We start from the raw sequence: 23,103 nt of genomic DNA, 5'->3' as shown, positions 1-23,103 counted from the left end.
TCTACTATTTTCCTCGTATTAATCGGATCCTAGAATAATGAATCATGAATCTAAATCAATGTATACAATATTTTACTATTTATATTTCATTGAATCATTTATGATGTATAAATCAATATATTTCATTATTGAATCTGAATCATGCTTATAATATATATATATATATATATATATATATATATATATATATATATATATATGCACACACCCTGACATTCGCCTATCCCCCTTAAATTTCCCTAAAATTTGTGGGTGCTTGCACATGGCCCTGTGTGTATCTCCTCATTCCCGCATACCCCCATCCATGAAACTTGGTAGAACATTGTTTAGGAATAGTTAGAATTGTGTACTTGTCTCCTCTTCTCTTCCCTCTTTAAACTTTCCCTTCTACTTCATGGTCCTCCTTTCCCTCCCTCACTCCTTCTAACATGAGCTTCCTCCTTTTATCCTTTCCACATCCCTTTCCCACCCCACCACCCTTATTTTCCCATTTAATTCCACTCTTCGAAAAATTGCTCAACCCTACCCTATTAATAAGTTACACACATTCTATCATTTAATATCCATCACTTCAACAACCTTCATTAAGAATTTACAATGGTATTACTTTAGCCTTCATAACCACTAGGTTATAACATGCCCTATCTTAGCACTTTCCTCTAGACTTTTGGGTATGGCCTTGGGTTCCAGGGTTTTCGTAGTATTTAGGCAATTTTTGGTAGTGACCTAGGTTTGTTTATTATCCTCCTTCAATTATTACTTTATCAATAATATTAATATATCAACCTATTAATTTAATAAGAATAATAATTTAATTTATTAATAGTTTATCAAATCAACTCAACCATAATAATATTAACACTAATACTAGTATTAATACTATAGTTTTATTAATATTCTATAGTAACTCTTTTAAAACTAATATTATTATTATAGACTTATTAATAATCTACTAATTTAAGTATTTGATAATATATTATTCCTTAGATTTATTAATAATATTAATATCTAGAGCTTATTAATACTAATATTATTGGAGAGATAAGTGACAGTTGGGGTTTCTGCAACTCATTGATAAATGTTGAGTTCCAGTGATTTAGAGAAGAAATTTGTTTCTATTGGAGGAATGGCAACTCAAGCCTCAGTTTCGTACATTGCCATTCTGAAATCTGGATATTTTCTTCAGGTTGTTCAAGAAGCTTAGGCCCTTAATGTTTCTTTGAAAGAGGATGCTTTCAGTGGTGAAAATTTATTTTCAAATCAAGGTTTGGCCTGCAAATTTAATGGGTTTTGGCCGCGATTGACTGATCTCCAGAAAAGTACTTTTGATACGTGGAAACCTCTTTTGATTGACAATTTGAACATTTTCCCCTTGGCTCGAGGTTTTTTTGTTGTGGTTTTTTTATAATATTGGGGATAAGCAAAATATTTGTGAATCGAGGCCCCTGTTTGAGGAAGTGTTGGCCTTTTCATGCAGCCATGGTCTCCCACCTTTGATCCGGTTATGGCATCAATCTCCACATCTCCTATTTGTTGAAAAATGTAACTAGGTTCGGTCTTCATAATTATCATTGTACTTGTATCAATATGTATTTCATGTAAAAAACAAAAAAAAAGAAAGAAAGAGAAATTATTATTATTATTATTTCATTAGTTAAGCATGTTCTTCATGCTTCTAGAGTTTATTGAGTGAAGAAAATGTCATGAGTCAATCTATTGTACTTAAGTCAAGTCCAATTTGGACTTTTGGAAGAAAAAGGAAATTTTTTTTTATTTGAGTCTAAGGAGTCAATTTGTCACCCACAAGACCAAGTTGGTCCATAAAGGCACCAATTCGACCTCTTGGATGTATATATATAGAGAGAAATTTGACCTCATTGTAGCACCAATTCACAACTTTGATTTCTGTGCAAAAGAGAGAAGAAAAACAAATAAAAGTCAAAGGAGCGAGAGCGAAGATCAAAGGAGAGAACCTTGTGATTTTTGCCTTAAGGGTCCGCTACGTGCGAAATTTCAAACCGTTGCAGAGGCCAAAAATTTCAGATCTGATACAGGGATCGACAATTGAGAGTTTGATCAGTTTTGAAGGCCGTTGACAAACTTTGACTTTGTTGGATTTGACTCGCTTGAGGAAGGATAGAAGGAGGGCTGACTTAGGCCTTGTGGGAGCTCTTGGTCTTGGTTTTTGGGTATGAGATTTCTCACTTTGATCTGATTCTATAAGAAGACAAGTTGGTTGGGTTTTCCCCCTTGTGGGGTTTTGCCTTGGCTTGGAGCCTACATCTTTGTGTTCTTGTCTTTTAGTGATCTTCATGTTTTATGTTTTGGTAATTGTTTGATGAAGAGAACATAATAAAAGAAATAAGAAGCCAACGAATATTCACAAGCAATTATCAAGTAAAAGAAATCACCCCTAATTTGCTAGCCTATTGGTTTCTCAACACTATTTGGGTAAGGCTCCCAAACCTTCCCTTGCATCTTTGGAACCTCCCAATGTTATCTTCCACTAGTAATGCATTGGGGAAGTTTTATTGTCGTAGCCAAGAGTTTGAATTTTTTTATAAAATCACTTTATGTTGGAATATGTGTTGAGATGGATTTAATAAGGGTTTTTTTGCTGAGATTAATCTGACAACTCCAGACTATGTGTGGGTACAGAACATCAACTATGAAAATGGTTCAATTTGATGTTGAGCATGTTATCAAACAAGGCAGGTAATAAAAAATTGCCCAAATCTTTGCAGAATAACAGAATTCAAAAAAACAATCGGAGGCCCAAATGGTGGTAAGGAGCTTCGACTGAACATTTATGTAGAATACAAAGAAGGGATTCAAGGAAAGAAAAAAGAAAAGGAAGAACATGAAGAAGTTATTATCAAAGATGATTCATCAAAGGAACAAAAACCAGTCAGGAATAAGTGTTTTAGGATGTGAAAATTCAGAAACCCGAATCCTATTGCAGCAACTGGAAATAATTCTCCTAATTGTTAAATTAATTTTTAACAATTTATTAACTGTATGCTACAACAAATACTGAATCAATCACATTGCAACCTACACAAATAAATTGCAGAAGAAATAAATGTCGGAAGAAATACTAGCACACACACACATAAAATGACAATTATTTTTGGACCAATGTCCCCGGAAAAACCCAACTTGGGAAAATCGGTGTAGCAGCCGAGGGTTTTATTACTATGCAACAGTGAAATAATATGAGTACAACTAGATGCCGAAACTAGCAATCCTACAGAGAAAAACTGGCAAGAAAAATCTAGTGAGGAATTTCCTCACTCCACAGGCAAATCCAAGCTCCGACCTCAACTCAAATTGAGTCGTCCAAACTGGCTCTGCGCAGATACTGCATCACCCTAGCGTAGTCCCTTCTGCACTTGATTCGAACCAACTTTTCCTCAAGCCGTCTGGTCTGTCGCTATCTGGGAAAATGTCTCCCCGGGCCTCTGCAACTTCTGTCCAACTTCTAGCACTGAAAATTGGCTTTCCCAAAGATTCAAAATTGCCTCTAGAGGCTATTGCACTGCCCCAACATCAGCCTCACAGTGGCTCTTCTACCTCTCTGCAAATGCACTCACTGGATCTGGAAATATTCCTCCGGCTTCACTATTTTTGCCCCTCACTGCTTCGATCTCACTAGCTCTCTCCCCGACAACTGACTGTTGCTACTCTAGAAATCGAGCTGCTCATGCAATCGAACTGCTCCAGTGTCTTCTCCAAGTCACATCGACTTCTTATAATCCTCTGTTGAGACTTCAACGACCAAGATTAGATCTTAATCGATGGCTAGGATTAACTTGAAGTCGATCCATGTGAGTTTCTAGAATATTCACACCTTGACTTAATTAATTCTGATTAATTAGTCATATTCTCTAAGTTTAGACTTAGGAAATATTTAAAAACTGACTAATAATCTAATTAAGTCATTTCTAGGCGGAATTTCCAAAAACAATTTCTGGGTTTTGGAGATCTCATGTATTCTAGCCTCTCCACAAAATTTCAAGGCTAGAACACATTTGATGCTACAAAAACTAACACTCCCTCTTAGCGAGGAATGTGTTCTAGTGCTCTACTGCACATCCTGTGTCAACACCATGTCTCTGCATCATCTCTTACCACGCTGTTGATCTTTGGCTCTACTTCCCACCAACTACAGCGTAACTCTGATATGTGTTGCATCTGTGTTGCTGTCGACTCTGTTGAACTGCTGCCAACACTACGTCTGCACTACAACTTCCTCTCATCTATTGTTGTTGTAACTGCAACAACTGCAACTAAGAAGCATCCTAAATACTAAATCAACTGTGATCAGTATGATGCATCTGTCTCCCGAGTCTCTAGCTGCTGCTAGTATCTGCGTTGTCACTGAGGAATCTGCGTTGTTGCTGACTCTGCACTGTTGCCAACTCTGCACTACGCCCCCAGCATCTTACTGCTACTAGACTCGCATCTATCACTCAAGCATCTGGCTGCACCTACTGCCATTGATCCATCCTGCTACCGAATACTGTGGGCCCCCGTAGGAAGGTATCAATCCAAGAGGTGGACCTCCTTAAGGATCCTGCCCATTTGTAGCACTCTGGGGCTACAACACCAAGTCACCCCACTTCACTCTTGGAGGTATGTCAACACACATGATGAAGTCTTCCTCCAACCTCTAGCACAGCCTATCGATCTCTGTTGATGCTGCATATTGGCCCTGCTTCTCCTCCTTGTCCTTCTTCCCGAGAGGACACTGGGTTCTGTAGTGACCAAGCTCACCACATCTGAAGCACTTGACCTTCGATAGGGCCTTCTTCTTCTTTCATTGCTCCCCTTATTCTTGAATGGGACCCTTCGATGCAGGGACCACATTCTCCTCCTCTTTCACCTACTTCGATCCGTTACTGCAACCACTGATGGAGCACTTTACTAGAGCTCGTCTCAACTCCTCCTGTTGCAAATTGGCACACATCCTATCCCACCTTGGCAAGGTGTCTCTGCCCAAGATACGTTGGACAAATACTTGCCCCTCCTTTGAGACACTGTTGAGTGCAAATCACACTAGCTTCGTGGGTTGAGGTGCTACCCCAACAGCTGCAAGTTGGTCCTGGATCTCATGAATACTAGTGAGGAAGGGGTCTATGCCTTCCCCCTTCTGCATCCTGGTGCATCTCAGCTTCTCTTCTAAGTACATCTTCCACTGCTCGGAAGTGCCCTGGTACAACGTGGTGAGAGTCTCCCACATTTCTCTAACAGTCCCTTTGCTAGCTATGTGTGAAACAATGTGATCCCGAACACCATCAAGGATCAACCTCTTCGCCCGCACCATCTCCTTTCTGTACTCCTTTAGCTGATCTGCATCTATGGGGATAGCTACCACTGCATCTATGAAAGGCTTCAGGCCATATTCATCCAGAAGGAAGGACATCCTTGCCTTCCAGATGACATAGTTGGAAGCACCATCCAACTTGTCCTAATCTCGAAGTCCAGCAGTGGCCATCTCAAACAATGTTGAAAATCTCCTCTTCCCTTCTGCTCAACTGCTACTAAGCTATTCGCACTCCCTTCTGGAGTGAGAAACTCTGCTCACAACGATTGACGATCCGTAAGGAAAATCGAACTTCTTGAGACTAAACGTTCCTTGAGGAAAATTTTCCCTCAATGTGTGCTCTTCTTCCACTCGTCGCTAGTTCTGCTCTAGCAAAATGCTGCAAAACCAATGCGTCCAGCAAGAGATCTCCTTTGCGAAAAAATACTAGCTGCTCCCTCTGCCTCTGGAATCCCTCGATCTAGAGAGATCAAATTTTTTGTCCCTCTCTCAAAAAAATCGATTCTCCTCAAGAAATTCGACCTCTTGGCCAAGGTGATTGCGCTGCCTTTGGGGTTTTGATCTGTTGCCCCTCAATGAACAACGAAACTCCCTCTTCCTTCGCTACTAAGCTCTCCAGCTGATCATCTGTGCTCTGATACCATGTGAAAATTCAAAAACCTGAATCCTATTGCAGCAACTGGAAATAATTCTCCTAATTGTTAAATTAATTTTTAACAATTTATTTATTGTGTGCTACAGCAAATACTGAATCAATCACACTGCAACCTACACAAATAAACTGCGGAAGAAATAAACACTGGAAGAAATACTAGCACACACATAAAATGACAGTTATTTTTGGACCAATGTCCACGGAAAACCCAACTTGGAAAAACCGGTGCAGCAGTCGAGTGTTTTATGATTATGCAGCAGTGAAATAATCTTAGTACAACTGGATGCCGAAACTGGCAATCCTACAGAGAAAAATTGGCAAGAAAAATCTAGTGAGGAATTTCTGCACTCCACAAGCAAATTCGGGCTCTGACCTCAACTCAAATTGAGTTGTCCAAACTGGCTCTACGCTGCTACTACGTCACCCTAAAACAGTCTCATTTGCACGCAAGTTCGAACCAACTTCTCCTCGAGCAATTTGTTCTGCCGCTGTCTAGGAAAATGTCTGTCCTGGCCTCCAGAACTTCTGTCCAGCTTCAGGCACTGTAACTCGGCTTTCCCCATCAAATTCGAAATTGCCTCTAGAGGCTACTGTGTTGCCCTAGCGTTAGCCTCACTGTGGCTCTTCTGCCTCTCTGCATATGCACTGGCTGGATCTGGAAAACTTCCTCCGGCGTCATTGTCTCTACCCCTCTCACTGCTTCGATCTCACTAGCTCTCTCTCTGGCAACTGACCGCTGCAACTCTGGAAATCAAATTGCTCAAGTGTCTTCTCCAAGCCCCATTTGGCATTGACTTCTTATAATCCTCTGTTAAGACTTCAACGCCAACATTAGATCTTAATCGATGGCTAGGATTAACTTGAAGTCAATCCGTGTGAATTCTTAGAACATTCACACCTTGAATTAATTAATTCTGATTTATTAGTCATATTCTCTAGAGTTTAGACTTGGGAAATATTTAAAAACTGACTAATAATCTAATTAAGTCATTTGTAGGCGGAATTTCCAGAAACGATTTTTGGATTTTGGAGATCTCATGTATTCTAGCCTCTCCACAAAATTTCAAGGTTAGAACACATCTGATGCTACAAAAACTAACATAGGACCCTATAGATTCAGCTACAGTGAAAGCAGAACATACTCCATCCAGTGAAAGCCAAATGTCCCTCTAAATCTTCTAGGGGAAAAGCCAGAAAACCAACTTCTTAGGCAGATCAGGTAGACAAGAAATTGAAGACAGCAACGCTCACTCTTTGATGGGTGATACATCAGAGTCTCGGACATAGCAGAAAATGCAGGTTGGTTTCAAGTGGTAAAGAAGGGTAAAAATATTTCACCAAGGACAACCAGAAGCTAGTCAAAATTAAATCAAAAAGTAATGTAATGGTTCTGGGCCAAATCCTAGTTTTTTTTAATAGAAACTCTCATATTTGTTTCTTTGAAAACAAATACTAATATTATTAGTATAGCTTTATTTGATTATTACTAACATTAGTATTGATAATAATACATTATTTATTATTATTGTTTCACCCCATAACTATATGCACTTTTTGATTAAATATTTTCATTCTAACTCTCCTCATCCATTCAATTCTCTCATACATTTATGGTTCTCTTTGCATTCTTTCCCCCCAAGCTTTTTTGTCCTAATGATGGATCCTATTTCGAATCCAAAATGTAGACACTCAACAATGGTCACTATGGAAAATCCGAACTCTTAATCTACCAACAAATGGAACAATCAAATCCATCATCTGATACATGCAGTTGGGTATTTCTTGAGCACAAGGTATCATTATAGAACTCAAATAGGAAAATATCAAACTATGGAGGTCAGAGATGGATTGTACTAGTGCTTGGAGTGCATGGTCCCTAAAGAGTCCAAGTATTGCGCAAGAGAGGCACTATGGTGCATTATTTGTAAGACAGAAAGCCACCTACAGAATGATTTCCCCCTAACCCAGAGATATGCAGATGGAGGGGACAAAAGAGGAGTTCGTTGTCTCGCTGTTGGGGTGAGGGCTAATGGGGTGGTTCGTGTCTCTCCCACCCCATAGGTGCGATAGGAAGCATCAGGTAACACGTGCCATTTAGGTAACGTAGCTAGAGAGCTTTCAAGGAAAAACGTAATGACGGCAGAAATGCATAATGACATATATAATAGCAAATTGGATTCAATATGGGAACTATGTTTACTAGCCACTCAGGGTAATCGATTAATTGAACGAACTTAGCTTTTCATAGTTTTCATATATCTTTTTATACCACGGCATTTACCTCGGGCCTCTTTGAGTAGCTTCCCTTGCTCCCCATGCACGATTGTTGGATTACATGGCGGGGCAACTGGATGGATGATCGAAAGGTTGTTTCCAATGTTGGATCGCGCCCCCCTGGCATCAACTAGCTCCATGAACTTGTTGCTCAAATATGACTACATGAGACTGGGATGGAAATACATTGACAGATCAATGCTTTCACTAGGGCCTCAAGTACCTTTGGCAAAAACCTATCAAAGGTTGCAAGGGATGTGGATCAACTAGGTAACTGAGCTAAGCAATTCCAATTTATTTTTAACAAGTTGAACTGTTAAAATTCATTCTGTAAATACTTGCTTTTCTAGACAAATGTACAATCTAAATTGTTGAAAGATGAACTAACTTTAGTCTGTCTTTACAGCACATCGGTGGGAATCATTTGGCAGCCAATGTCCTCAATTGCAAAAGTTTTCAATTAAAGTCCTCAACCAAACTTGTAGTGCTTCTAGATGTGAGCACAATTGCTCTATTTAGCAAATTCACACGAAGAAGAGAAATCATTTGGAACAAAAAGAGTTAAATGATCTTGTCTTTGTGCAGTACAACCTTGGACTAGGGCGCAATTAGTTGTTGAACAAAAGCCATGATACAAATCCCATTGTGTTGGAGGATATTGATCCAACTTCAGAATGGGTGTCGGAGACACAACAAATTTGGTTCGATCCTAATTTTCATATTGATGCCATAGAGTTGGGGAGGGTTGACTCCAATCCAGATCTGGTAGTGGAACCAGAAGCTGAAGAAAGAAAACCACCAAGCATGGCACATGGAAGCACTAGTCAAGCAACTTTACCAACGCGTGCTGCTGTTAGGCCTAGTTATCTTGCTACCACTACTACCACTAAGGTGCAGGGGAGTTTGAGAAGTCCTTAGACTCTAAACTAGATGATGTTTATGTTTCTCCTGGTGATGATCCCATGTCTAGTAGTGGTGATGAGTGATCTCGTTGATCAATGATTTGTAGAAGGCCAATGGCTCAGTAGCTTGTAGCATTGTTTTTGGAATCTAGAGGCACCATTTAGAACCTCATTGATTATCTATTTTGTTGATATGTATTGCACTCAATACCATTTTGATATGCACCCTTACATGGCATATAGATGAGCAAGTTTTGCCTATTTTGTCTCTAATGGTTTGGAATCATGGTTTGAAATCTTAAAAATAAAATTTTCATTAAAAATTTAATTATTTTATGTATTTTTTTAAAGACTGATTCATAAAATCATGTGCAGTCTGGTTTAATCTTGTTCTGGTTTGAAATCCAAATTTTAAAACTATGCTTTGAGCTGTTAATTCTTTTAAACCAGATCTGATTTATTTTACTTCGATAATTTTATTAAAAGCCCAAAATATTTATCTCAAATAAATTCTGAAACTGTTTATAAAACAAACATATTATATTAACTCGGAAAATTAAATTGCAATGGAAAATATCATGTGAAATCAAACATATAACAGTAGAAAATCACCCAATAACAATCTTCCTTCAGTTTATTAAACTTTGGAAAATTTTGGGTTAGACCCTTAGAGAAAATACACAAATTTTTAGTAGTATGAGAACTTGAAACTCGGCCCCCAAGGAAATCGGCCTCTTGAAATTCAACCTGTCAACTAGAAATCAGCCCCAAGAAATTATTGGCTTCCTTTGGAGCTGCTCAACCTCCTCACCCTCACAGCCTCCTGGAACCAATTGTACGACTTGCACACCTGTGCAACTTTGGGTAATTCAACCTCTCCAAAATTAGCCTCCTCGTTACTATACTCAGCCTCTCCTTTTTCCAACTCGACTTCCTTGAATTTCTTCCCTAAATCTTCTCAGTGATCTCTCCTTATTCTCCTTATCCAAATTGAGCCTCTCACTCTCAAGAAAATCGCTTCCTCAACATAGTGCGTCTTTACCACTCCCTTAAGCTTATTTTATAATTTCATTATGCCAAAATCCCTAACCTGAATCTCCTACATGATCAATAGTTAGGATTAAATCCTAAGCCTCACCTGAGATCAACGATTGAAATTATATCCAAGTCACTTGAATTATTTATTTTTAGAACTTTGGCGTAATAGTCCACAATATTTAATTAAATTAATTATTGTACTTTTGCTAAGTTAACCTTGGGAAAGAAATCATAAAATCACTTACTTCACCAAGCAAGCACCTAAAGCGACAATAATGGATTGAATGTGCTATCACTAAAAGACATTTAAGCCTTAAAGAAATGCACTTCGAAAACTTGTGTCATTCTATCAGACTATTCTTCGAGATGGGCAATTCATAAATGTGGTCTGTAATTATAACTCCGTAATTGCTCGATCGTAAATCAAAATACATCTTAGAATGGACAGAAGAAGAATTCTTTCCTAATGCTTGCAGTGTGTATGAAGTGCGAATTCAAGTAGTTGCCCATCTTGTCATCTTTTAAGATATGGGAACTTCTATGGTAATTTTATTTTGCGAGTAATGTATGATTATAATATCATAAAATGCAAGCTTCTTGACTTTCTCACCTATAATTCAAGTAAAACAAATTTCTACTTGTGTACTTGTGTATCATCAGATTTAAGATTAGGGCTATAAAAGTGGCATTGAAGGTGGCAGTCATCTTCCCAGTTCTCCCAGATTCATCAAATCTTCCTCAATGAACATTGAATATTCAAGAATCAAGACCAAGCATATCACATTCTAATTTCTAAATAGTAAACTCTGATTCTATTTATTTTTTTTTAAATGAAGTATGAACTTTGAATTCATTATATTTTAATTTGATTAGATAAGCTGCAACTTGCAATTTAATATGGATCAAAAACTATATTTCGGTGTATATATATATATATATAACGTGTCCCTCGTGTCATGTTTCCGGGTCGCTGCGTTTTGTATTGAATACTCATATTTATGTGTTCTGGGTGTCTCGTGTCATGTGACTTAGAACTCTGATTATCACAGTAAATCGTAGTTGGTCTCAACATCTGACCAAATAAACCATGAAGCATCTTGCGAAGCCATAAAGCCTCATTGCACCTTGCTTGATTAGTTGCCATATACTCTGCCTTTGCGCTGCTCAATGTCACTGATCTTTGTTTCCTGTTGAAACATGACACAATTGTCGAGCCCAACGAGAGACAACATCCAGAAGTACTCTTCCAATCACTGACATTGCCAACACAATCTGAGTCTGTGCAACCAATCAATCTAACCCCATCACATCTGACATAGTGCAAACCATAATGCATTGTCCCTTGTAAGTACCTGTAGCAACTGTCCCGAAATTTGTGCCTTGAATTTCGGGCTTGAATTGAGCAGTTTCCTCCTCAAAACTCGTGCCTAGATCTGCCTTGAAAATTGTGTTGTCCCTCGAATTTCATGCCTCTGCTCCTCAAAACTCATGTTGCTTTTCTCCTCGATTTTCATGTTGCTATACGTCCTCCTCCTTGGAATTCATGCCCTTTCTCACTACTGCAATCTCTCCTCCTCCATGAAATTTCTCTTCTCCTCTCTTCTCCTCATGCTCTCCCTCAAGTGTGAAGTGAAGAGTGAATTCCCTTTTCCTCTTTTGTTTCCTTGGAAAAGATTGAATCCCTAAACCTAGGATCCAATCGTTGAGATTTCATCTTCAAATCTCAAGATGTGTAGTTGAGATTATTTCTCCCAAATGCCCCCCCTCATACATTGGCCCATCACTTAAAAGTCTCCTAGTACCTTTTCAAGTTGTGTACCCTTTCTAATTTTTTTCATAAAGTGATTTTTCACCTCACTTTAATATTAGAAAAGTACATTTAGTACTTTACACATAAAGTCACTTTATAAAGTACAAGTGACTTTAATATTAGAAAAGTACATGGTACAACACTTTTAAGTACCCTTTCCACCCATAACAGTGATATAACTCATAAATGTCATCGAGACAAAAGTCATTAATGTGTTCACTAAGCTAAAAGGGATAAAAGCCTAGTAACACCTCTCCTTGGTACTATTTTAAACAGTTCCCAAGCCATATCGCCCGAAAAAATTTATTTAAAAAAAAAACAATAAAACAAAGGGGAAAAAACCTAAAACCCATTTACCTTGCAAATTAGCACATTTTTTGACAATTGTGAGCAAGTTTGTGGGTGTTAAAAAAAAGGAGTCAAGGAATTTCCCAAAGTTTCATGGAAATTTCCCAAGCTTTTTTAGAGCATATTTCTTATGTTGAGTGTTGCAATGAAGCACATGGGTGTTCTTGTAATGTATTTCTGGAGTTGGGAACATTTAATGAATATTGGGCATCACAACAACTTTCCGTCCAACTATAAGAACTTGTTTGCTGTTCTAGACTTGTGGACGATCTTTTTCAAGTTTGTTTCCATTGTCTTTGTTTTGTGGGTGTTTTATCAGTTTTATAACTTCAACATATTACAACTTTAGAAAAAGGATTAGTTTTTTCTTTCTTGTTCCTTTTTAAATTTTTGTTTTAGATATAGTTGGGAATCTATATCAGGCACAACCTAGTCGTATAGCAAATCCTAGTTGTATCTAAACCTATATCCAAAAGGATATGTATCTGATCGCACCCCCTCGTCCCTAGCATATCTAGTATCATCAATTTGCAATGAGTATAGCAAAGAATACAAAGGGTCCATCCCAAAAACTAGCACCAAGATGTCATGAAGACTTTCAGAAGGAAGAAGGTTTAAGTGTTAAAAAATAGCCTCCCCTTTTAAATTAAATGACAATCAAGGGTTACCACATCAAAGATTCCATTATCCCTAGGTAACTCCAATTAGCCTCCTAAGAGGTCAAATTTGTGACCCCTCGAAAAGGGGTTAATACCCAAGGGTTAGAGGAGACAAACAAGCTTATAGCACAGTGTATTTATGATATGTAAATCGGCTTCCATTAATTTTGATGCAATAATGTTTTCGGTTTGAGATGATTAGAAAAATTGATGAAGGCCCCAAATGGGTACAAGAGTCTTAAGAGGACTACCCAAACCCCAAATGGATACAAAGGCCATGGTTATAGAAAGATCTACACTACACCTTTGACAATGGAAACAGAAAATGTTGAGCACCCATTAGTGTTGATTCAAGCTTTGTGGCATCCATCCGATAAGAGCCATTAAAATACTTTCCTGTGTACACTTTGTTACACAAGTCAAATCAAGGCCCTCCCATTCAGAAAGTAAGGGACATCCGAAATCCATCATTTGTCAATAATCTCTGGAGTTTTGTCTTCTCTTTATTTCAAGTGGATAGAAAGATTAGAGGAACTGATCACCAATTATTGTAACTGAATATGCCCCAAAGGGGCAATGCTTTTCAGGGTTGTGAATTGCAACAGAGAGGAGAAGGATGCCTTATTTATTGCTGACATTTTGATTGAAACATCTGAATTGATGGAGGCATAAAACGTTGTCCAGTTTATCATGAACAAGACAAAGGTGTTCAGAGTGGCAAGCCTAATTGTGAAGGGAAAATATCGTCATATTTTTGGACCCCTTGTATATTTTATCAGCCTCGTGATCATGATCATCAATATGGGGAAAATTGACTATATTAGGAGGATTTATGATGAGTATATATCCCCAGCAATTCCACTAGACATACCTAAATGTTAATCTCTAAAAAGATTATTTTCCAAATTCCTTAGATATATTTTAGATCATTTATTTATTTATTTTTAAATAAGATTCTGAAAAGTTTCAGATTATTGAAACTTGTTTCTCCCATAATATTATCTCGAGGAGGTTTCCATAGGTCAAAGAGTTCTTAGATGGTCATTAGCAATGTTTGGACTTCCAAGGCAGTGCCAAGCTGCAAGAGACTCAATCTTGATGACGCTGACTGGGCTAGAGTGGACTGCCTACTTGCATTTTCTCAGCTAGATTTGCAAATGATCTGCTATTTTGAAAAAGATATGCCTAGTTTGGAAAATTCGTATGATGAGATAGGGGTATGGCTGGAGAGGCCTCTAGAATTACAGGATGTTGATCAAGGCTTTAAGGAATACTAAAGCTCTTTACATATGCCTACACTGAACTGCGTGCTTATAGAGTTGAAATTACAACTAGAAAAGGACCCCACAGTTTGTTATACATCTAACCAAAAGGAAGTTATATTTTCAATGAGAATAAAGTAGCAGTGGGCAGTACCTTGAACAGAGGTCCAACATGACAAGCATCCAGAACTTCCGAAACATAATAGCACATCTGTGTTGGATCTACAACACTGTAGAATTTCACCCGGCTTTTAAACCCTGCTCAAGGATGCAAAACCATTAGATGTCCACAAAAGTTTAAATTGTGAAAACTGAGTGACTTTAACCAATAAAGCATATTAATATGTTTCAGAGTCACCAAATCCTTGCATATAGATCCTAAACTCCAAAATAAAATACATAATGCACAGCACCTTTGGGAAATATTGTCTGGTTGTTGTGCCAGGGCTTGTCAGGACACATAACTCCAATAGCTATGAGTTCAACATCATAACTGCTTTTCTGAACATGGGCAACCTTAGCAACGCGAGGACCCTTGTTCTGGATTAACTTTGCTGAATTGACTGTTCCAGCTGAAGAACTTGATACAAATACAGATTGGGCTTTTCTTTCATTGCTCATGTGATTGAAAGAAAAGTCTGATCCATTAATCATGTTCATATCCAGAGTGTCAGTTGCCATGCTGGTATATGCCTTGGAAGGATGGAAATTCACAGTGACAGCAGTGTTGCCTGCAGATCTTAAATCGATGGAATCTCCTGGAGACATATCACTTCCTTCAGGTAATAAACCTTGCAGCTGTGTTGCCGAAAATGTTTGAGAAGAGCCCACCTGAGTTGAAACATTTTCTGAAAAGGTTGGATGTATACTTGCATTACTTTTCCAGCCTGATCCAACAGAGAAATCTTTCCCACTCATGAAGTCAAAGTGTTTAGTATGGCTTTCACCCATTGTACATACTTTTGTGTTTTCTGGCTCTAGAACAGTAAGCTGTTCTCTACCATGCATGGAGACCTCCATTCTTTCAACCTTCTGTCCTATCATTCTGGATGAATGATGTACAGTTGCTTGATAAACCTTTTCTGCTGGTAGATTACTAATAGATATCCTACCAGAGCTGTGTGCATTTACAGGAATTCCTTCATTCCGATGCTCAAGCATGACTTCCGACTTTGTTGCCGAGACAATATCCCTTTCAGTGTTCTCTTCATCATCACTGAGAAGGATATAATCATTTGCTGATGCCGAATCCCTTACACTGATGCTAGATTCATGTTTCAACTTGCTTTGATCATCTGCAGTTCTAACTGCAGGTAAACCTGCAACAAATTTCTTCTGACAGGCAGATGTCATTTTGGAATGAACAAAATGAGGTGCACCTTCTTGCAAGGATTGACTACATGATGCACTTTTAACTTTTTCATTTAGAATGGGCCCCACTTCACTGAGCTTTGAACAATGCTGCCTATTACTTGATTCATGAGACAAGTATTCATCAGGAAAATCTTCACTGACAAGCATAGTCTTTGCCCGCAACACTTCAGATTCCTTGGACAGATAGTTCTCTTCAATTCTGCAAGGCATGTTCATATCTGGAATTGCAACTTTCCTAGGAGAACCCATAGATGTCGAGCATTTATGTGTTGTCTGAGAGACATCATTTTCTTTAATGAGCAATGGCACACAGCCAGGTAATTTACTATCCTGTTGTTGCATAGCAGAAAATACGGTCACAGTTACAGAACTAGTTTGCAAAGCCAATGGCATAATTGTATCTTTCCATGGAGAAGCTGCAGAAATCTGTGTTTGTAAACCATCATTTCCCACAACTAATGTAGGTGCATGGTCAATTAATTTACTTTCCTGACGTTGCAAGGCTGAAGATACCATCAGGTCTCCAACATTAGCTCTGCATGCCAAGTTTAACATACTAGTAAATGAGGTCTTAGATTCTCCCACCAAAACATTTATATCCTTATTGTTTTTCTGAGAATTCACACAGAGAGACATTGCTTTTGATTCAACCCCTGCTTGCGTGTTTGGACTGGTTATATAAGAACTTGGAGCCAATCCCAAATCCATAGTGACCCATCTGGAAATAGAATCCAGCTTTCCTTCTAGAGCTTCAACGAGTATATCCAACTCAGTAATATCATACCGATAAAGGAAAAATTTCCTGTTCCAAGGACACGCACAAATTTGTTTTCCGTGTTGCAAACATGCAAACCTCTCTGAGCAGCACTCACAGCCTACAGCAGAAAGATGCAGATCATAGTAACATGAAAAGCATTCTCTTTCATTTGTTGCATCAAAGTTACGGTCCATTTTCCTTTCCCTTGAAGGATTTGAGAGATAGCCTCTTCTATCACGCTCCATCTCAACACGTGTCTAAGGAACCCAAATAAAATGATTAGAAACTAAATCAATATATCTTGCAAAGTCAAATAATGAAGATCCCACAGTAAGACGTTTAAACCTTCTATAAGAATCATTCAGGACTCAAAGGTACAAAGAAAAAACACCAGACGGTTGTTATACATGTTCTAATAACACTCTTACCTTGACAGCCTTTGTCAATAAGCCATCTTGTCCACAAAATCCCTGCCATTCATAATTTGCAGAGTTCATTTTTCCCAATATTAAGATCTCACAAAGAGATTTCACAGCCACTCTTGATGCCCCTAATAGTAACTTATCATGTGATACAGATGTCTTGCGAGACTGTTCTCGATACAGCTCTACAGCACTCTGCCCATGTGGCAACCAGTCAATTGGTGCCACATTTACAGCTTCGGCACAATTGAAACCACAGTTAAAGCCAGCATGGTATGCTCGGGGGAAGGTAAGTACGAATTCTCCAGCATTTTGTACACACCTGTAAACTGGTACACCCTCTGAATTTAAAACTGAGGGAGATAACTGAGTGACCTGTTTCAACATCATTTTAAAAATATTAGAACTGTATATTTTAAGGATTCTTTAACGGGACATTTTAATTCTAGTTCATTTCAAATGTATTAAACACTTTGCAAAGTCACACTAGCTAGTATTTTTTTCAAAGAAGCTAATATTTCTTTTCAAAGAGTAATCTAATTGAAACAATTCAGATAAATAGGCATTTGACATTTCTAAGAAATAAAGTAAATAAAAAATCTATATCAATAACCTTAAATGGCAGACAGCAATATAAGGGTTTATAATAATATAAAGTACATCATGAATAAGAGCCAAAGGAGGTGTGCATAACGCATCTCCATCCTAAGTCTAAAAAACATCAAAATAGAATAACCTAAAAATAAATCAATGAATAAACTGGAAATATAATGAATAGAATATATTATATAAGGAAATAAAGGATGTTGCAGACCAGAAATATCTTCCCTGTCATCAATGTCTGAGAAGCCACCTATGGCCTATCAAATGACCTCTTCTATGGATTCATTATTAGTGACTGTAATGTGTAATGCTGGTGTGGCAATTGGTAGCTATCCCCAGTGAATTCTATCTTATCATCAAGTGCAAGAAATCCACTACAGCCCGAATAAATACTTATGTCTTGACATGCCATAACTATGGTATGCACAATGTCCCTTAGGATAAGGTAAAAAAAAATAAAAAATCAATGAACAAACTGGAAATATACTGAATATAATATATTATGTAAGGGAATCAAGGATGTTGCAAATCAACACAACCAACGAAATCTCTTGCCCATCATCAATTTCTGAGAAGCCACCTATGGCCTATCAAATTCCTTCTTCTACAGATTCAGCATTATGACTACAACGTGGAATGCTGGTGTGGCATTTGGTAGCTAGCCCCAAGGAGTTTTATCTTATTATCGAGTGCAAGTAATCCACTCCATGCAGAATAATGTAGAATAAAAACTTGTCTTGCTGTGTGGTAACTATGCCCAGTGTCAACTCACAAAGAAGAAAGTCATTGAGTATGGCATCACCATGTCCTAGTGTTGTTAGTCATGACTCACAACCCATAAAAGACCTCTCCTAACAAGAGGATTCTGGAAGGCGACTTCTGCTAAACATCTATATCAGCACGATGTCTGGTGAACATCCTAAATTTAAGAGAGGTTGTCAGTCATATGTGACAAAGGGTTGCTGTATTCATCTATTTTCTAGGCTCTTTTACTGAATAGATGTCATCCACAAATAGCAGGCTCCAAAAAGTACACAGAGACATGCAGTTAGACATATCTTAAGATATAAAGACAAGGGGAATAGAAAAGAATATGATTTTAATAAACATCCATGAGGCCAATTGTTCTATGGGGCAGAAAAGTTACATCCTTGTGAGACTGAGCATTTAGAAAAGTAAGGAAGCCTTAGTGCAAAAATGGAAGAATGAGGAAAGAAGATGAAATAAAAATCCCCCCCAAGAGGCACGCCTTCATTAGTCATTGAACTATGTATCTGGATAAACCTTTGGGGTGGGTCAACTGTTCCAATCTGGCATGACCTTGTCAACTTGTCCCCTAGATACATCATCCTTGAAGCCGCTTTCATGTGATGTTTTTTAGATGCCCATCCTGGAATACTGCTAACCAACTAACTTCCTGCGACACCAACCCCTTTCTGATGTGTCTGTATGCCTCACAGTTGACCAGGAAATGCTCCTGTTTTAACCATCTCTTCTGCATGCTTGACAAATACTGCAATAACACTCTTCTTTGGGTTCATCCAATCCAACTGTCTCATATCTGAACCTGTGAGAGTTATTCATTATCTATGCTAATATGTGCCTCTCTTTCCAGGCGATATTTAATTTCAGACATTCCTGTATCTTGACTTCTTTTTTTTGGTCAAATAAGAGTCGATCTTTCTATTAACTGAAACAGTTACATTACATATTTTACAAGGTAAACCAAACTTCCTTGCATTTACCAAAAAATGACCCACATGACCTAACTAAAGCAGAATTGGCTTGAACCTTTAACACTTGGAACCAACCCCACAATCGGTATATATGGCTAACCCAGGTAAAATAATATAAAAAAACACCCGACCACACTACCTGAAAGTTCGGAATTCAAAATAATTAGATTCGCGACCATAAAAAGGCGGGTCCGCATTCCCGATGCATCTGACCCTCCACCGTTGATCATCCCTTTGTGGATCCAACGGTCTACATATATTTCGGGTGGACATGTAGCTTGAGGAATACCCGCCCAAAAAGCGGTATCCTCTTCCTTCTCGTTGCTACGTGTCGCTTGCCAAGTGGAATCAGAAGCCATCCTCTGAATACCAATTCCCGCTTATGCCCCTTCCGAAATACCACTTGTGGTATAAGAAACCACTTCCTCGCTAAAGGAATTTCGCGCTTTACCGCCAAGTGATGACCGTCGATCCACCCTTCAGACGCTTCCCGCTCCTTGGATGGATTTACGATGGATTTATGCTTAAACCCCATTTTCTCTGCTTTTCGCTGAATCACTGTGTATCCATTGATCCATTGAATCACTGTGACGAACCTGCCACACTTCCAGAATTTGTCCTTACGCCCTTGCTTCCTTCGTTTTCCTCCTCTGATCTCGACCTTTCCCATTGTTCCATATCTTTGGCAGCGTGACCTAGACAGTCCTCTAACAGTTTTCTTGGGGGTATCATCTCCCAGAAGTACCGGGTATCCCTTTCCTTTTTAATCACACCTTCGTTCACCAAACGATCTGCTACCATGTTAGCTTTTCTTTTCACATGGACAAAGCTTACAGTTTTTAGGACTTGTAGGTGGAAGTAGATAAGGTGAAATATTTGCGAGAGCCTCCAGTGTTTCGACACTTTATTCGGTGATGTACCATTACATATTTTCTTGGCTGCTCTGATAATCAGTTCTGAATCTGCTTCAATGATGATATTATGAGAATCTGAATCCACCAATATTTCCAAGCATTGCTCTAGGGCCATGAGTTCTGCCATGTTATTAGTTGCCTTTCCCAAGTGGCCATGAAAGATTTTCTTAATTTGACCATGTTCATCTTCTTCTAACACCCCCAAAACTAGCTAACCTTGGGTTGCCCTTAGATGCTCCATCTATATTGACCTTTAAGAAACCATATGGAGGACAAATGTTTATATCTGAATTTATTTGGCTCACTCCCTTGATAATGCCATGTGGGCTTATGGATTGAAGACCCAAATGTAGAAGAATACTTGCATCTTGGGGTAGAGGAGGGTCCTTAGGAAGTGTCCTCAACAAGTTGTTGACTATGTCTTTGAGCTCCCTTAAAATTTGGTCAAATATGTGTTGTGGCTTGCTTGCTTTGTTCTTGAAGATTCGACTATTGCGCTCTTTCCAGACATTCCAGATGACAAAGCCTGGAACTAGGGTCCAGGCTCTATTAATAATTTAATATTTTGGAGATGCTGAGTCTGTCCCTATCAGTTTGCTTAAAGATTGAGGCCACCCATTCCCACACGATGGAGGTGAACAGGCAGAGGTTAAGAAGGTGATCCATCATCTCCTCTTGTGAGTCACAAAGGTAGCATTTGGAAGGTCCAATGAATCCTTTTTTCAGAAGATTCTCCCAAGTTAAGATTTTCCTATGATGAACTAGCCAAATAAATAGTTTTATTTTCATCCAGTGGGGGCTCTGCCAAAGATTCTTCCAAACTTGATCAAGATTAGGATAGTTAAATCCTATTACTACCTGTTTAGCTTCTTTGAGATTAAAGTTTCCTTCATTGTTCTTTCCCCATCTTAGTTGGTCAGGCAAGGAGGATACCAGAATTCTCCTATGCTCTAGATCCTGGGTAAGAGAGTCTGCCTGGGCCCTCATAGGACTCTCTTCATTGTGGCCTAGATCCTTCCAAGTTCTCCATTTTCCATTGTTCCTTTCTTGGTCCCAGAAGTCTTTTACCATAAGTAGACCTTTGTTATCTGTGTCATTCTTGAGAGCTGCTAATTCATCCTTGTACAAGTTGGGTTCCTGCTGCCAGTTATCCTCCCAAAATCGTGCTAGGTTCCCAGCTTGAATTTCCCAGAAACTATGTTGCTGAACAATACTTTTATTGTCCCAGGCAAGGTTCCAAATGTGGGAGCCCTTTATGTGCCTGGACATTCTGATGTGATCTTTCTCCTACCAATTCTTTGCATATTTTTCCTTCCATAGCTTAGCCCAGGGAGTAGCCGATTCCTTGATCCATCTCCACCAAAGTTTGGCTCCCGAGACCTTGCTGATGGTTTCCGGATCATGAAGCCCCAAGCCACCGTGGCTCTTGGGTTTACAGATATTAACCTCTAGATCTTCCAAGGACAATCTTCCGGGCTACATGTGCAACTAAGAGCTCTCTACTCTCAACAGTCCAGATTTCTTCGATTTCGCCTATGGTCGTTGTGCCCAATCACTTGGCTTATGCATTTCAATCCCCTTGGCTCCTCCAAGCCTTGACTCCATCTCATGGCATACGTGAAATATAAATGGTTTGGGGCTATTCTCGCACTCAAGCTCGAAAACAACGATTCTATGGCACCTGGGCCTATCGAGACTTAGCGCCCAGCACTTAAAGTGTCATGACTCAACCTCACTTGATCCCAATGTTGCGAACATCAGCACTGAGATAAAATCGGCACGAGTCCGTAAAACAAAAAAAATCGGGAAAATTGGGAAAATATCAGTAAAAATCAGCAAAATCAAGATACCATCAAAATATCGGTAAAAATCGACAAACATCGGCTAGGCTAAAAAAACATGATTTCGAGATAAAATCGGGATGCTATCGAGATGTTCGCAACACTACTTGATCCCCATGCACTATAGCTTGAATCTAGTGATTTTCAAGGGACCTTTCCCTTAGCGCCTGTTTCATATATATATATATATATATATATAATAGGCTAGGAAATTAATCCAAGGCTTGGCTACAGTGGTTCTAATCACATAATGGCCTAGCATACGTATATTTTTATAAGGCCCCCATGGCCTACAACCTGCATAACAAATATATATATATATATATATGACCAACATTGTTCCTCATGAGCTTATGGATGGAAACTTGTCTAGTAGCCAAGACGTTTATAAAGCAGATATACCAACAAGTGGATAACAATGATTTACCCCTTTGTAGAGAGTTCAATCTTTTCATATTCAGGTAGGCTTAGATTATTCTAGATCAACACAACAACAAGGAATTAACCTCTTCACAGGAAAATGAAGCATTCCATAAAGCCTGTACATACACTAGTGGCATTCTTGCTCATACGAGAAACAGTATCCCTATCATTAACATTGCATTGTTTCAATGCCATAAATAGAGACATGAGAGGCATAGACAATGAACATGGTTATACATACTTATCTTTTACGAGATGTGGCAATTGAGAGTGGGACTCTAACTCTCCACCCATCCATAGACGAGCTACAACCACTGTTACTTGTCACTGCCACCCTCGAGCCAGATTCCAGTGCTTGAGGTGGAGTGCTTCTCAAGAGGAAATTCAACCAACAAAACAGTTGAAACAGGATGCCACAAGGCCACACTACCTTCATACTCCAACTACACAAGTTTTCACCCAGTCCCTTTAGACACAATTAACATCCATGCCAGGATAGCACAGTGCAAAGAGATTTTGGCTCACATTCAAGAGGAGTCCAGATTGAGGAAGGTTCATCAGTGGATAAGTCATTGTAGGAGCATAGAAGCCATTTTCACAAGATAATTCATCAGTGAGAGCATGCACCAATTCCCTCAACACCTAGTGGTTTGTCAACTCCCAAGTACTCGGGTGCTCCTCTCCTAGCAAGCGGTTCATCAATCCACAAGCTTACAATGGTTCTTCAACCTTCAATTAGGGCACCACTCTCGATAATGT

General features: G+C 38.8%; 1 protein-coding gene across 2 annotated transcripts in view; it reads right to left on the bottom strand.

Moving 5' to 3' along the window:
* Positions 1-23,103, bottom strand: part of LOC149238178 (putative lysine-specific demethylase JMJ16) — a 69,334-nt gene that overhangs the window by 13,409 nt on the left and 32,822 nt on the right. For both annotated transcript variants that reach the window (XM_089372931.1, XM_089372930.1), the window contains 3 exons: positions 16,834-17,202; positions 14,688-16,662; positions 14,429-14,532 (listed from right to left, as the gene is read on the bottom strand). In XM_089372931.1, coding sequence (XP_089229057.1) covers positions 14,429-14,532; positions 14,688-16,662; positions 16,834-17,202 — 2,448 coding nt within the window. The remainder of the gene's footprint in view (positions 1-14,428; positions 14,533-14,687; positions 16,663-16,833; positions 17,203-23,103) is intronic.

The sequence above is a fragment of the Pinus tabuliformis genome, chromosome 8, assembly GCF_031772625.1.
Source record: "Pinus tabuliformis cultivar Carrire ecotype Pingquan chromosome 8, CPIR1, whole genome shotgun sequence".
Classification (NCBI taxonomy): Eukaryota; Viridiplantae; Streptophyta; class Pinopsida; order Pinales; family Pinaceae; genus Pinus; species Pinus tabuliformis.
This window is presented reverse-complemented; position numbering and strand designations above follow the sequence as displayed.